This window comes from Nerophis lumbriciformis, linkage group LG02, assembly GCF_033978685.3.
Source record: "Nerophis lumbriciformis linkage group LG02, RoL_Nlum_v2.1, whole genome shotgun sequence".
Taxonomy (NCBI): Eukaryota; Metazoa; Chordata; class Actinopteri; order Syngnathiformes; family Syngnathidae; genus Nerophis; species Nerophis lumbriciformis.
Genome location: NC_084549.2, coordinates 10,040,354 through 10,053,035, shown reverse-complemented (window position 1 = coordinate 10,053,035; position 12,682 = coordinate 10,040,354). Strand labels below are relative to the sequence as shown.

General features: G+C 38.8%; 1 protein-coding gene across 23 annotated transcripts in view; it reads left to right on the top strand.

Annotated features, from left to right (window-relative positions):
* kcnma1a (potassium large conductance calcium-activated channel, subfamily M, alpha member 1a) overlaps nucleotides 1–12,682 on the top strand; it is a 691,811-nt gene that overhangs the window by 522,444 nt on the left and 156,685 nt on the right. For 10 of the 23 annotated variants that reach the window (XM_061936588.1, XM_061936904.1, XM_061936669.1 and 7 more), the window contains 2 exons: nucleotides 4,279–4,311; nucleotides 4,731–4,811. The exons of 10 other annotated variants lie outside the window; for them this stretch is intronic. In XM_061936588.1, coding sequence (XP_061792572.1) covers nucleotides 4,279–4,311; nucleotides 4,731–4,811 — 114 coding nt within the window. The remainder of the gene's footprint in view (nucleotides 1–4,278; nucleotides 4,312–4,730; nucleotides 4,812–12,682) is intronic. 3 more of the 23 variants (XM_061936748.2, XM_061937355.2, XM_061937432.2) reach the window with 2 other exon arrangements.

Genomic DNA, 12,682 nt, shown 5'->3' with positions numbered 1-12,682 from the left:
ATATGTGTTCAACATGCTTGTATTATCTTTAAACACCTTTAACTTGTTAACAATATTAACTATATGTGTTAAACATGCTTGCATTATCATTAAACACCTTAAATTTATTAACAACATTAACTATATGTGTTAAACATGCTTGTATTATCATTAAACACCTTTAATTTATTAACAATATTAACTATATGTGTTAAACATGCTTGTATTATCATTAAACACCTTTAACTTGTTAACAATATTAACTATTTGTGTTAAACATGCTTGCATTATCTTTAAACACCTTTAACTTATTAACAATATTAACTATATGTTTTAAACATGCTTGTATTATCATTAAACACCTTTAACTTGTTAACAAAAACATGTTTCATAAATAAGTAAATATAAATTATATATATGAATGAGGTAGATCCCCACGACTTGATCAATTGAAAAGTAGCTCGCCTGCAGAAAAAGTGTGAGCACCCCTGCAGTAGATGGAAGCATTGCAAAGCTGTTAACCCTGGGAGGCTCTCGGAAAATAAGTACAACTTCTGGCATCGGTTTATCTGAAGATGTGTCCTCATTTCATTATAGTTTCATGTCTGTTTGGTGACCTGACTACCAGGTCTTGGGAAAATCGTATCATGAACAGTCAGTTAAAGCTGGATAAGGAACTACCGTGGTTTTTAGTCTTGCTAGGCTTTAACTTTCCATTGGATCGCCCTCTCTCGCTCTGTGCATCTCATTGCTGGAGACCTTATCCCTCCTGACACAGAAATTATGTTTTCATTTTCCCTGGCCCTGCTGGTCCCGTCACCAAACTTGCCCTGACAGCTCCTATCCACCAGGCAGACTCGGTCCCGTCTCATCCCCCCCCTTCCTAACCTCCTGTCTTGTGCTGCCTCGGTATATGCCCCAGATGCTAGCCAGTTACATGTAGCCCGCCAAAATGGTGGCACAGGCAAATCGCTAGAGACAGATGCCAGGGCCACTGTGGGTCGCTGTTCCAGGATCTGTGTCACCGTCCAGCCTTGGGCTCTCATTGTGACCTTTAGTGATGGAAGAGACTCTTATTTGGGAGTGTCAGCAGTGCCCGGTCCAGTTAAAGCGCCTCAAGATGCCGGAGAATCTTCTTTGCTTGGTGGCTCCTGAGTCAAAGCATGGATTGGCAATTCATAGAAACATCAGGAACCCTCAGTGAACTGATAACAAACGTGGAAAAACACCGAGCCATAACAAAGATCAACCATTTTGTTATTTACACACAACAAAGCAATTGCAAGGATATTGGTTGATAACGAGTACAATTAGTCAATTGTTAATTCTGCAAATTAATTTCCAATTCATGGAAAATAGAGTACCGTATTTTTCGGAGTATAAGTCGCTCCGGAGTATAAGTCGCACTGGCCGAAAATGCATAATAAAGAAGGGAAAAAAAACATATATAAGTCGCACTGGAGTATAAGTCGCATTTTTGGGGGGAATTTATTTGATAAAAGCCAACACCAAGAATAGACATTTGAAAGGCAATTTAAAATAAATAAAGAATAGTGAACAACAGGCTGAATAAGTGTACGTTATATGAGGCATAAATAACCAACTGGTATGTTAACGTAACATATTATGGTAAGAGTCATTCAAATAACGATAACATATAGAACATGCTATACGTTTACCAAACAATCTGTCACTCCTAATCGCTAAATCCCATGAAATCTTATACGTCTAGTCTCTTACGGGAATGAGCTAAATAATATTATTTGATATTTTACGGTAATGTGTTAATCATTTCACACATAAGTCGCTCCTGAGTATAAGTCGCACCCCCGGCCAAACTATGAAAAAAAACTGCGACTTATAGTCCGAAAAATACGGTACACCACTTTGCTTCAACCATTCTGGCAATTCTAATATTTTGCAATATTAGACGTTTTCTTGGGTATTTTCCGGAGTCTAAAATGTATATTTAATGTGATTTAATACAAATAATTTACCAATTTTTTTCTATTTCTTGTACCGTATTTTTCGGAGTATAAGTCGCACCGGAGTATAAGTCGCACCTGCCGAAAATGCATAATAAAGAAGGAAAAAAACATATATAAGTCGCACTGGAGCCCGGCCAAACTATGAAAAAAACTGCGACTTATAGTCCGAAAAATACGGTACACCACTTTGCTTCAACCATTCTGTCAATTCTAATATTTTGCAATATTAGACGTTTTCTTGGGTATTTTCCGGAGTCTAAAATGTATATTTAATGTGATTTAATACAAATAATTTACCAATTTTTTTCTATTTCTTGTACCGTATTTTTCGGAGTATAAGTCACACCGGAGTATAAGTCGCACCTGCCGAAAATGCATAATAAAGAAGGAAAAAATATTTATAAGTTGCACTGGAGCCCGGCCAAACTATGAAAAAAACTGCGACTTATAGTCCGAAAAATACGGTATACCACTTTGCTTCAACCATTCTGTCAATTCTAATATTTTGCAATATTAGATGTTTTCTTGGGTATTTTCCGGAGTCTAAAATGTATATTTATTGTGATTTAATACAAATAATTTACCAATTTTTTTCTAGTTCTTGTACCGTATTTTTCGGAGTATAAGTCGCACTGGAGTATAAGTCGCACCTGCCGAAAATGCATAATAAAGAAAGAAAAAAACATATATAAGTCACACTGGAGCCCGGCCAAACTATGAAAAAAACTGCGACTTATAGTCCGAAAAATACAGTACACCACTTTGCTTCAACCATTCTGTCAATTCTAATATTTTGCAATATTAGACGTTTTCTTGGGTATTTTTCGGAGTCTAAAATGTATATTTAATGTGATTTAATACAAATAATTTACCTTTTTTTTTGTAGTTCTTGTACCGTATTTTTCGGAGTATATGTCGCACCGGAGTATAAGTCGCACCTGCCGAAAGTGCATAATAAAGAAGGAAAAAAACATATATAAGTCGCCAAGCTATGAAAAAAACTGCGACTTATAGTCCGAAAAATACGGTACACCACTTTGCTTCAACCATTCTGTCAATTCTAATATTTTGCAACATTAGACGTTTTCTTGGGTATTTTCCCGAGTCTAAAATGTATATTTAATGTGATTTAATACAAATAATTTACCAATTTTTTTCTAGTTCTTGTACCGTATTTTTCGGAGTATAAGTCGCACCGGAGTATAAGACGCACCTGCCGAAAATGCATAATAAAGAAGGAAAAAAACATATATAAGTCGCCAAACTATGAAAAAAACTGCGACTTATAGTCCGAAAAATACGGTACACCACTTTGCTTCAACCATTCTGTCAATTCTAATATTTTGCAACATTAGACGTTTTCTTGGGTATTTTCCCGAGTCTAAAATGTATATTTAATGTGATTTAATACAAATAATTTACCAATTTTTTTCTATTTCTTGTACCGTATTTTTCGGAGTATAAGTCGCACCGGAGTATAAGTCGCACCTGCCGAAAATGCATAATAAAGAAGGAAAAAAACATATATAAGTCCGGCCAAACTATGAAAAAAACTGCGACTTATAGTCCGAAAAATACGGTAGTTATTCTATAAACAAAGTTAAAGTACCACTGATAGTCACACACACTAGGTGCGGGGAAATTACCGTTTGCATTCGACCCATCCCCTTGTTCCACCCCCCTGGAAGGAGAGGGGAGCCGTGAGCAGCAGCGGTGGCCACGCCCCGGAATCATTTTGGTGATTTAACCCCCAATTCCAACCCTTGATGCTGAGCGCCAAGCAGGGTGGTAACGGGTCCCGTTTTTTTTATAGTCTTTGGTATGACTCGGTTTGAACACTCTAACCACAAGGCCACTGAGCAGGCTATAAACTAATTCCATGACTCGGTTGTTAGTTTTTTTTTCTAAGCATTTTATCCCTGTATCATTGTAATTCCAGGATGCGGTATCGTTGTCCATTTAGAACAAAACAAGCACTCTCAACAAACGAATCAAAACAACACTTTACGTTTCATTTTGGTTCTTCCGCCCTTTGCCTAACAAAGCACAGCTCATTCTGTGAATGGACAAATCATTCCATTTCCTCTTCCTGTGCCACATTTTCAATCATCCCAATATTGTGTGGTTTTTTTACATGTCTCCTTCATGACTCACTTGTATGCAATTCCCCCCCCCCCCCCCCCCCAAAAAAGTGTTCATCGGTTCACATCCATTCCACTCTCTTATGTTGATGTCTCTATTTCCTAATGTGTGTTTGACGACCTTTCTCCCCCCGTGTGACCTTTGCCACTTGTCTTTGCATTCTCCTCAGCCAAATATAAGTATAACGGATATGTCAGATCACGTAAGTGTGCTTCTCTGTCCCTCCCCGTTATGCTCTCGCACTGCACACCCTGATTTTGTTGTTGTTGTCGTAACGTAACCAGATTAGTACTGATGGTTTCCTTCAGCTTCTGCTTTTTCTTGTTCCCGTCAGCATGTCGTCTTGTGTCTTGAAACAAAGACATCCTGTGAGAGTTAACGCGAACAGCGTTGCCATCCCTTCCAGGCTGCAACGCTGTTGTGTCTGATTTAACGATCACGCCATGTTTTTGGTGTATGTTGACAGTAGACTGCAAATCTTAAAACATCACCCCCCCCACACACACACACATACACACACAAGTCAAACAGATAGATCTCCATTTGTGAGCTTTGTGTTTTGACGATGACAACGCACTGTAGTTCCATGAACCATTCTCTTTTGTACTGTGCTGCATCTAGCAGCAGATGGCGCTACAACACCAGGGAACAGTGGAAGCCAAAAAGAGACTGGCGTTCGATTCAAAGCTGATTGCAGTTTAGGTAATTGGAGTTTCACATGCTCTTTTTTTTTAAAGTTTAAGTTGACATATTTGTTAAGAACGTGGATATTGTTTTGTTCCTCAAGGTCCTACCACATGCTTCCTTTTCCTTATGTTTACATTGAACCATAAAGGGGATTTTCTAGTTTTTTTTTGTGTGTGTGCAAGCGCAGTGCAGGTAGTAAAACACGGTAAAGACAAAAAGGCCAACATGTTCCCCTGCTACGCCTCTTCATCCATCCCTCGCAAAGTGTCACGTGATTAGCATTTCGGGAAGGGACAGTTGCCGTCTGGGTTGTTCAGAAAGCACAGTGGTGCTGCCAGGGCGGCTGAGCGCGCTCTAATGCCACACGTTGTTTGACAAGGGCCAGATGAATCCAGGAGCTATCGGTGGCGCCCCGTAAATCAAGGAGGCAGCTGACTGCTGGGATAAACGTCTGTTTATCGCCCGGGGGGGCTCTGTCCTCCAAAGGACCAAACCCAACCAACCTCCCTGCACCGAAGGCAGGAAAAGGCCTCTCTCTCTCTCTCTCTCTCTCTCTCCAGCACTTATTTGACTCGTCTCCCTATCCTTGCCTTCCTCTAGAGAGCCTCGACCCCTTTGAAACGTGCATGAATATGGTTGGTAGCAAACATGGCGCCCTGTAGTCAGCTTTTGACCAATCCTTTAGGACAGGGGTCGGCAACCTTTACCAGTCAAATAGCCATTTTGACCAGTTTCACAAATTATAGAAAACTATGGGAGCCGCAAAAAATTTATGAAATTTTAAATGAAATAACACTGTATACTAGTGATGGGTTGATGAGGCGTCATGAAGCGTTTCGACACATTGCAAAACTGTATTGATACTGTGTCGATACTGTGTCACTAAATACTGACATCTGCTGGACATTAAAAATCCCTACAGGCAACCTATGCACCGACTCAACTGACACTGATTTTATGACCTAGTACAGTGGTTCTCAAATGGGGGTACGCGGGGGTACTTGAAGGTATACCAAGGGGTACGTGAGATTTTTTTTAAATATTCTAAAAATAGCAACAATTCAAAAATCCTTTATAAATATATTTATTGAATAATACTTCAACAAAATATGAATGTAAGTTCATAAACTCAGTGAAGCACAAGCTCCGGTTTGTCACTAAAATGTCTGTCAAAAAGAACTGTGAAAAGAAATGCAACAATGCAATATTCAGTGTTGACAGCTAGATTTTTTGTGGACATGTTCCATAAATATTGATGTTAAATATATATATTTTTTTTTTTGTGAAGAAATGTTTAGAATTAAGTTCATGAATCCAGATGGATCTCTATTACAATCCCCAAAGAGGGCACTTTAAGTTGATGATTACTTCTATGTGTAGAAATCTTTATTTATAATTGAATCACTTGTTTATTTTTCAACAAGTTTTTAGTTATTTTTATATCTTTTTACCCAAATAGTTCAAGAAAGACCACTACAAATGAGCAATATTTTGCACTGTTATACAATTTAATAAATCAGAAACTGATGACATAGTGCTGTATTTTACTTCTTTATCTTTTTTTTTCAACCAAAAATGCTTTGCTCTGATTAGGGGGTACTTGAATTTTAAAAAAAATTCACAGGGGGTACATTGCTGAAAAAAGGCTGAGAACCACTGACCTAGTATATACAATAATATAAACCAAGTCATTGTATTTCATTTAGGATTATTTCATAACTTCATTTAAATAAAAATATATTTTTTGTCTTTTTTAGATACAGTCAATAAATAATGTGAACATGTATCATAACATGGAAATCTAAGAGAACGTGTTGTGAATGAGGATGCTGGTGGACCTGGAAATTATTATTGATTTTTTTTTACACATTTTTATTTTTTTTTAAAAACAGTTTTTCCAACGTATTCAATTATAGACGCTTTCTCTTCTTAGTTATTATTTCTCCGGCTGTAGAAAAGAGCCGTTCACAGGGCACAGAGTTCGCGTATCGGTCACGTGACCAAAACAGCTCATGATCAGTCACGTGACTTTCTAAAAGCGGTACGCGCACCGACACAGGGTTTCGCTCTATGAGCTCGACGCATGCGCCGATGCATCGGTGTTGCCGGACCCATCACTACTGTATACAGAGATTTTTTTGTACTTTGTGCCATGTTTAAACCATGGGTCTCAGACACGCTGCCCACACCTTTATATAGGATTTGAAAGCTGGTGCGGCACGCTGGTTTTAACTGAATGGCGCTTGTCAGTGTCATGCGTGCTGTGTTGGTACAGCATATAGCACCCACCATGAACAGCGTGCCTGATCAGCCTCACGTTGTATGTGGCTTTTGCTTGCTCACGTTGGTGACAGCAACGCATACTTGGTCAACAACCACACAGGTTACACTGACGGTGGCGGTATAACATTTTTTTTTAACACTCTTACTAATAATGCGCCACACTGTGAACCCACACCAAACAAGAATGACAAACACATTACACAAAAACACAACAGGACAAATACCCAGAATCCCATGCAGCCCTAACTCTTCCGGGATACATTATACACCCCCGCTACCAAACCCCGCCCACCTCAACCGACGCACAGAGAGAAAGAGGGGGGGGGGGGGGGGGGGGGGGGTGATGTGTGAGGGAGCAGGGTTGGGGTGGGGGCGGGGTTTGGTGGTAGCAGGGGTGTATAATATAGCCCGGAAGAGTCAAGGCTGCATGGGATTCTGGGTGTTTGTTCTGTTATGTTTATGTTGTGTTAAGGTGCAGATGTTCTCCCGAAATGTGTTTGTCATTCTTGTTTGGTTTTGGTTCAAAGTGTGGCGCATTATTAGTGTTAAAGTTGTTTTATATGGTCACCGTCAGTGTAACCTGTGTGGCTGTTGACAAAGTATGCCTTGCTGTCACGTACGTGTGCAAGCAAAAGATGTATATTGTTTAACAAGTGTTGGGCTGGCACTCTGTTAATACAGATTGTAGAGGGCGCCAAATATTGTACCATCATGGCACGCCCTTATTATAGCCGTAAGGGTGAAAATCGGTGAATATTAATCCCGGGAGTTCTCTGCGAGAGGCACTGAAATCCGGAAGTCTCACGGGAAAGTTGGGGGGTTCAGCAAGAAAGCTGCTGAGCCGCATCAGAGTGATCAAAGAGCCGCATGCGGCTCCGGAGCCGCGAGTTGCCGACCCCTGGTCTAGAGAGCCTTGACCCCTTTGAAACGTGCATGAATATAGTTGGTAGCAAACATGGCGCCCTGTAGTCAGTTTTTGACCAATCATTTAGGAGATCATCTGGCCATACTCTCTCTGATTGGACGTGACTACAGGGCTACCAACTTTTAAAACCGAGTGGGCCATAGTCTCTGGGACTGGCGATCTTCACCGCCGTTCTGTTGAGTGAAATATCGCAAACTTGTACCGAGATGCCGCGAATCCATGCATATATCCCGGCGATAACCCAGCAAGCACAGGACATTGATACAACGTTGATTATACACACATGTCCTTTGAAACTGTCTTTGAAACGATGTTGCAAAATAGTTGTGTCTGTAAATTGAGACAATGTTGATGTCTAACGTCGGATCCGCGTTGTTTGTTGGGAAATGACCACATTTTGATGGTCAAATCAACGTCACAACCTGACATTGGTTAAACGTCGTCAAAAAGCATGTTGTTTCAACGTTGTATTTGTGTTGTAGGATATAGGTTGGGAAATGACCAAAATTCAATGGTCAAATCAACTTTAGAACCCAACATTGATTAAACGTCGCCGAAAAGCATGTTTCAATGTTAGGTTTGAGTTCGAAAATATTGGTTGGGAAATTACCAAAATTCAATGGTCAAATCAACGTCACAACCTGACATTGATTAAATGTCGTCAAAAAGCATGTTGTTTCAACGTTGTATCTGTGTTGTAGAATATTGGTTGGGAAATGACCAAATTTCAATGGTTAAATCAACGTCAGAACCCAACATTGATTAAACGTCGTCAAAAAGCATGTTGTTTCAACGTTGTATTCGTGTTGTAGAATTTTGGTTAGGGAATGACCAAAATTCAATGGTCAAATCAACGTCACAACCTGACATTGATTCAACGTCGTTAAAAAGCATGTTGTTTCAACGTATTTGTGTTGTAGGATATTGGTTGGGAAATGACCAAAATTCAATGGTCAAATCAATGTCACAACCCGACATTGAATAAACGTCGTCAAAAAACATGTTGTTTCAACGTTGTATTTGTGTTGTAGGATATCGGTTGGGAAATGACCAAAATTCAATGGTCAAATCAACGTCACAATCTGACATTGATTCAACGTCGTCAAAAAGCATGTTTCAACGTATTTGTGTTGTAGGATATTGGTTGGGAAATGACCAAAATTCAATGGTCAAATCAATGTCACAACCCGACATTGAATAAACGTCGTCAAAAAACATGTTGTTTCAACGTTGTATTTGTGTTGTAGGATATCGGTTGGGAAATGACCAAAATTCAATGGTTAAATCAACTTTAGAACCCAACATTGATTAAACGTCGTCGAAAAGCATGTTGTTTCAACGTTGTATTTGTGTTGTAGAATTTTGGTTAGGGAATGACCAAAATTCAATGGTCAAATCAACGTCAGAACCCAACATTGATTCAACGTCGTCAAAAAGCATGTTTCAACGTATTAGTGTTATAGAATATTGGTTGGGAAATGACCAAATTTCAATGGTCAAATAAACGTCACAACCTGATATTGATTCAATGTCGTCAAAGAGCATGTTTCAATGTATTAGTGTTATAGGATATGGTTGGGAAATGACCAAAATTCAATGGTCGAATCAACGTCAGAACCCGACATTGATTAAACGTCGTCGAAAATCATGTTGTTTCAACGTTACGTTTGAGTTCGAAAAATATTGGTTGGGAAATGACCAAAATTCAATAGTCAAGTCAACGTCACAACCTGACATTGATTAAACGTTGCCGAAAAGCATGTTGTTTCAACGTTAGGTTTGAGTTCAGAAATATTGGTTGGGAAATGACCAAAAATTCAATGGTCAAATCAACGTCACAACCTGACATTGATTAAACGTAGTAAAAAAACATGTTGTTTCAACGTTCTATTCGTGTTGTATAATTTTGGTTAGGAAATGACAACATTTCAATGGTCAAATCAATGTCAGAACCCAACATTGATTAAACGTCGTCAAAAAACATGTGTCAACGTATTTGTGTTGTAGGATATCGGTTGGGAAATTACCAAAATTCAATGGTCAAATCAACTTCAGAACCCAACATTGATTAAACGTAGTCAAAAAGCATGTTGTTTCAACGTTGTATTTGTGTTGTAGAATTTTGGTTAGGGAATGACCAACATTCAATGGTCAAATCAACGTCAGAACCCAACATTGATTCAATGTCGTCAAAAAGCATGTTTCAACGTATTAGTGTTATAGAATATTGGTTGGGAAATGACCAAAATTCAATGGTCAAATAAACGTCAGAACCCAACATTGATTAAACGTCGTCGAAAATCATGTTGTTTCAACGTTAGGTTTGAGTTCGAAAAATATTGGTTGGGAAATGACCAAAATTCAATAGTCAAGTCAACGTCACAACCTGACATTGAATAAACGTTGTCAAAAAGCATGTTGTTTCAACGTTGTATTTGTGTTGTAGGACATTGGTTGGGAAATGACCAAATTTCAATGGTCTAATCAACGTCAGAACCCAACATTGATTAAACGTAGTCAAAAAGCATGTTGTTTCAACGTTGTATTTGTGTTGTAGAATTTTGGTTAGGGAATGACCAAAATTCAATGGTCAAATCAACGTCAGAACCCAACATTGATTCAACGTCGTCAAAAAGCATGTTTCAACGTATTAGTGTTATAGAATATTGGTTGGGAAATGACCAAAATTCAATGGTCAAATCAACGTCAGAACCCGACATTGATTAAACGTTGTCGAAAATCATGTTGTTTCAACGTTAGGTTTGAGTTCGAAAAATATTGGTTGGGAAATGACCAAAATTCAATAGTCAAGTCAACGTCACAACCTGACATTGATTCAACGTCGTCAAAAAGCATGTTGTTTCAACGTATTTGTGTTGTAGAATTTTGGTTGGGAAATGACCACATTTCAATGTTCAAATCAACGTCAGAACCCAACATTGATTGAACGTCGTCAAAAAGCATGTTGTTTCAACGTTGTATTTGTGTTGTAGAATATCAGTTGGGAAATGACCAAATTTCAATGGTCAAATCAACGTCAGAACCCGACATTGATTAAACGTCGTCGAAAATCATGTTGTTTCAACGTTAGGTTTGAGTTCGAAAAATATTGGTTGGGAAATGACCAAAATTCAATAGTCAAGTCAACGTCACAACCTGACATTGATTCAACGTCGTCAAAAAGCATGTTGTTTCGACGTATTTGTGTTGTAGAATTTTGGTTGGGAAATGACCAAAATTCAATGGTCAAATCAACGTCACAACCTTACATTGATTCAACGTCGTCAAAAAGCATGTTGTTTCAACGTTGTATTTGTGTTGTAGGATATTGGTTCGGAAATGACCAAAATTCAATAGTCAAGTCAACGTCACAACCTGACATTGAATAAACGTTGTAAAGAGGCGTGTTGTTTCAACGTTGTATTTGTGTTGTAGGATATCGGTTGGGAAATTACCAAAATTCAATGGTCAAATCAACGTCACAACCTGACATTGATTAAACGTCGTCACAAAGCATGTTGTTTCAACGTTGTATTTATGTTGTAGAATATAGGTTGGGAAATGACCAAATTTCAATGGTCAACTCAACGTCAGAACCCAACATTGATTAAACGTCGTTGAAAAGCATGTTGTTTCAACGTTAGGTTTGAGTTCTGCTGTACATATTTACTTCAGAAAAGAGAAGTGTTGGATACTTCTCTTGTTGCCTTATTGGTATTTAACTTTATTAAATTTTTTTGTATAATTTTATGAAATAAAACTAGTTTTCTTATAGTATACACTATCTATATAGTACCATACCATTTTTCACAGCTGTTTATTTCTTAGAGGAATGTCGTTAATCACAGAACAGGCACTCGATGTTGTTACAACGTTTAGATTTTTGACGATTCTGAATCGAATCGTTACTCCCGAGAATTGAATCGGATCGAGTCGTGTGGTGCCCAAAGATTCACGGCCCGAGTGCGTGTGCTGCTATGTCTGCTGGGATTCAAACAGGATCCGTTTGAGGGGGTGCGTTCACACTGTGTGAGAGATGGGTCTCAGTCCACTTAGACACGGTGCGCTTCCTTCCACCCCAGTTCGGATTGCAAATGACACATACGTTAGTACCTCAACTTATGAACTCGTTATGGGAAGGGGATTCCCATTTCACGGTTTACCTGACACATGAAACGTGACGATATGCGGGTGGGGGGGGGTGCACTATCCACTTAAGCTGCCAGACGGCGGTAGAGTGTTGAATATCGTAAAATGTGTTTTGTGGCAATTCCAACTTTGACCACAGCGTCAGTTGCTATGCGGAGTGGCTCTTTCCATCATTTTCAGCGGACTGCATTGCCTTCCTCTCACACGAGATCCACCAAGGAATGGGGCCGTATGAATTCCTTCCCCACCGTATCTAAAATCAAGGTCTCCTATTGACATCAATTGAAACCAATGCAATTGGTGCTTGGCCACACCCAAAACAATACAATTTTAACACGTAACAAAAGAAAAGCAAAATTTTTGATAAGAAATAGCATATAAAAACAATTTAATAGAATGTTTGACTTCTTCTTTTCACTTTCTTCCTTTGAAAACAAGGTTATGTTGATCTCTAGCTAAACATTAATGCTAGATTACCAATTACCATGAATTGATTTACGTGGACTTAAACAAGTTGAAAAACTTATTG